This window comes from Manduca sexta, unplaced genomic scaffold, assembly GCF_014839805.1.
Source record: "Manduca sexta isolate Smith_Timp_Sample1 unplaced genomic scaffold, JHU_Msex_v1.0 HiC_scaffold_1210, whole genome shotgun sequence".
Lineage (NCBI taxonomy): Eukaryota > Metazoa > Arthropoda > Insecta > Lepidoptera > Sphingidae > Manduca > Manduca sexta.
This window is the reverse complement of record NW_023592053.1, coordinates 10,002-14,108: the sequence shown is the minus strand read 5'-3', so window position 1 is coordinate 14,108 and position 4,107 is coordinate 10,002. Positions and strand designations below refer to the sequence as shown.

General features: G+C 37.7%; 1 protein-coding gene across 1 annotated transcript; it reads right to left on the bottom strand.

Moving 5' to 3' along the window:
- Window positions 1-890: 890 nt before the first annotated feature.
- LOC115451912 (ras-related protein Rab-1A) lies at window positions 891-3,857 on the bottom strand (the record flags this gene model as incomplete). The annotated part of the gene is made up of 3 exons (XM_037445124.1): window positions 891-1,888; window positions 2,688-2,902; window positions 3,664-3,857. Coding segments are annotated over 2 exons (395 nt in total), but the record flags the coding sequence as incomplete, so codon positions are not given.
- Window positions 3,858-4,107: the final 250 nt, after the last annotated feature.

The window sequence follows — 4,107 nt, the reverse complement described above, 5'->3', positions numbered from 1 at the left end:
ATTCGCGAGGTAAGAGTCCTTGATATTTTAACTTATTAAGAGTGTCGGCTGTAGAACAAATGTATTGCCTATTTAAGTGTTCGAACCTACGCTCTATTGAGATTAGCACACTGAACGTTGTGCGTTTGCAAATTTCCTCCTCGCTGATTCTCTGCACTACACTTTTATAAATGAAAAGATTATATGCATAGACTACGGTCTGTAACTCACTAAAATATGTTTTGTATGACCAGTGACTAAGGGCCCGGCTAAATATCACATTACCTATATACTATCTTCTGCCAAAACTAGTGTTATCGATTTATAAGTGTAAATTATGTTCCTCAGATCGCTTGCCGTGCTGTGTCCGGAGTTCCTGCAGTGCCCGCTCAATCTGCATGGACTGTGTCATGACTACGAGTACATGATGAGATGCTGTTGTTGACATTGATTTATCTAGCAATATTGTTATCAGGGTATCCATTCTCTTCTATAATGCAAGTCCGTTACATTACACAGAAACTCACGCTTTTATCTCCGAAGGGGTAGGCAGAGGCGCAACTTGTGCACTCACACTTCGCCGTGTGTATTCCGTCTCATGATGTTATAGGTGGCGATATTATCGCCATTACGGTCACAAATCCATCTCCGGCTCGTACCGAGTAGAGTTTCTCATCATTACTTTGCTCTCCACAGAAAAATCTAAAGTTACTGCCTGACCCGAATCGAACCCAATATCTCAGCACTGCAGTCATATCGCAATAACTACGTCACTGAGGCAGTCTGTTACTTTACTATTAAATATAATATGAAGTATAAAAAGGTGTATTATTAATAGGCTTATTTTTAATGTTTATAGTTTATATAGACGTAGATAAGCACTAAAGGACAGGTGGTTCAAATAAAACATCTTTCTATAGCATACTGTTTTAATTTCTAAGAAACCCTCGATACAGAATTAGGGGGTTAGCGGATTGATTTCAAGTGAACTTAACGCTGGCATGATAGTACAAAAATAACATACTCCAGTAAATAGATACAATAAAATAATTTATAGTACACACACAGACCGACAATTCAATTGTCTGCTATATAGTATATCTAATTCCTTAATACTTTAAACGAAAAATAGGACGAAATAAAATCGTATCGAACCGCGAACAGTCGAATCGCCGGTCTGTCATAAAGATTTCAAATTATCACAACGTGACGCTGATATATGAAATGTCTTTTAAATAATACTATGTTCCCGCTTTTATTTTTGTATGTTCGCTACATGTTAACTATCTGTCTAAATCTAAGGCCAACGGGCTATATCTAAAATTTTGTGATGTGAACACAAAATCATCAACATAGCACAACCCCGGTACTTCGCGATAAATGTAAATATACATATACGAATAAACACCCAGTGCATAAGTATTAGTACCTCAAGTGATCAGAAAATTAAAATTTAACACAAGCTGGAATAGAAACGTAAGTTAGCCTACGCGTATGGACAGCGACGAGTGTTCTGATCTCAGCTCGGCTCGCGGCTCGCGAGTGTGATCGCCTCACTTCACACCACCGCACACGTCCGTGTCGCCTTCAGTTATATGCATCGTAACTCTTATACGTGAAACAGCACAAAATTAACCTACGATATTCAATATATATAAACATTCACCCATCCACTGCACGTTCGTTTGCTATACTAAACGATACCGGACATTAGCAACTGAACAGAAGTTAGCTCGCGCGATGCGACGACGCCGTTGTACGCTCACGCTACTATATTATAATATATTTAATTACTTTATAATTACAATGATGCGATCGTGAAAGTTTTGTGGTAATTGCATTTTGTTTATGTAACGGGTGTGGCGGCCGGCGTCCGCGACTCCCACCTCCCTTGCGTGTTGCCGCCAGCCTGCAACGTCACAAAATCTCCTTAACACTGAACTTAATAAACATCATAGATATTATGATCAAATACCATGACTCGGGGAAGGAAAACATTAACTGCAAACAAATTTAAATTATATATTGACAAGTTCGTACAGAGCGATCATTTGACAAGATACTCTTTGGTTATATTTAGTTCTTGTCTTCCTAAGTCAGGTAAAAAACACAATATTAAACTGTGACACAATGTCCTTACTACGCAAATCCAAATAGACACCAAACTGGTTTGCATTTTATAAAGAACTCGTGCCACTGACCGACCAATGACAAGCTCAATACAATTATAGCAATCCTCACTCTGAGATATATGCAATAAATTCTCAAAACATTTACTGTCAAAAATGGCTAAATTGAATAATGCATAATTTGGGACATCACTCGCCTTAATACCCGCACATTGGCGAAACGTGTAAATATTTTACATTTAGAATAAAGTTAGATCCACAAAAAAGTGTAGCAAAACGACACTGTGTAAATAGATTTTTTATGATGAGTAGTAAAAGTCTTAAGCAGGCGCCGAGCACCCTAAGAATGTGCTAAAAAACTCGAAACAAGATTTCGTATCGATTCATTATGATAGGTCGAGACCATCACGTGACTCACGTGTTATTCTCTTGACCAATCACAGCCATCATAGCCAAACGACACGCACCTTCGTGTCGTGTTTGTAATGCAAGTCTATGGGGGCAGATCGACAAACGAATTTTTTTTTTAAATGTACATTCTGTTTGATAGTGTTGCATTAGGTAGGTAGTTGATCTGACCTGAGGCGGCACATTCAGCAGCAGGAGGACTTGCCGGTGTCGATGGGGTGTCCCTGGTCGATCTTGACCTGCCCGCCGACGGGCGCGGCGCCGGTGGAGGGCGGCCCGACGCGCGTCTTGATCTCCGCCGCCATCGTCATGAACGCTTGCTCAACGTTCGTCGAGTTCTTCGCGGACGTCTCCAGGAACGGTATGCCCAGCTGTTCCGCGTATTGCTGAAATTTCAATATAATATTAATTTTAGAAGGCTGAATAATTGCGTTCATCTTGTCTCTTGTGAAAATTAAAATATTAATTTCTTGATTTTATGGTACCTATTCTACAAAATAATTCACATAAATTAAGAAACTAGTGTTGTCACTTTAAAAATTGGCTTCAGCGTTTAGTATAAAATGTATACAATATAATTTGATTCGTCAGAAATATTCGTATAATTAATAATATTTTATTAGTCAAGTGTGAATGTGTTTGTTTTAGTTCATTGTGCAATATTATTTATAGATTTTCCCGTAACAAATCATAACATTAAATCAGTTTAAAAATAGAATACACGGAATATTTAGTCATTTAACTAGAAGAGACTATCTTATACTGATGAGTAACGGGTAATAAATTGCAGTCGTCACAATCACAATGTGGGTGTTAGTACAGGCCGGAATAATTCTGGCAACCGTCATAAGGAAAGTCACCTGTAAGTCGACACTTTTACAGTATAATTGGACGTAGATATGCAAAAAGTATCCAACCCACAGTCAGGTCGAAAATGAGCCGAGTATACGAAATTAGTTCTAGTCTATAGTAGTTCTAGTCTTAGTCAAAATATGTTAATTTTAACTTTTTATTAACAAAATATACCATACAATATCAATGAGCAAAAATACGATTGAAAATTTAACCTTCACTATCTCATAAGTGTGATTTTGTGGGCTGAATCCTTTTTTCATGTCTACGTCTAATTTACTTCCGGAATACTCACATTGGCGGTGGTGTAGTCGACAACCTTCTTGGTGGTGAGATCGCACTTGTTGCCCACAAGCAGTTTGTTCACGTTGTCGCACGCGTAACGATCGATCTCCTCCAGCCATTGCTTCACGTTGTTGAACGAGTCCTGTAATGTACAAAAATGCACTTTATTCGTATTGACCTTACCCTCATTTTTGTAAATAAAAACTTTATGAGTATTTCTCAAAATAAATGTACGTAACGAAATAGTTATTATGAAATATTTCGTCTCGATATATCTTGTGCGTGATGGTTTACGACCACCTTATACGAGTTAAAAACGATGATCAGCTGCATATTATGCAATATAGTAAATGTATTGCCTTATAGTATAAAAAAACCCTATGTTAAACGATTATCATACATAATATTGTAACATTACGCTCCATGTGTTAAGTAAACGGAAATATTAATAAAT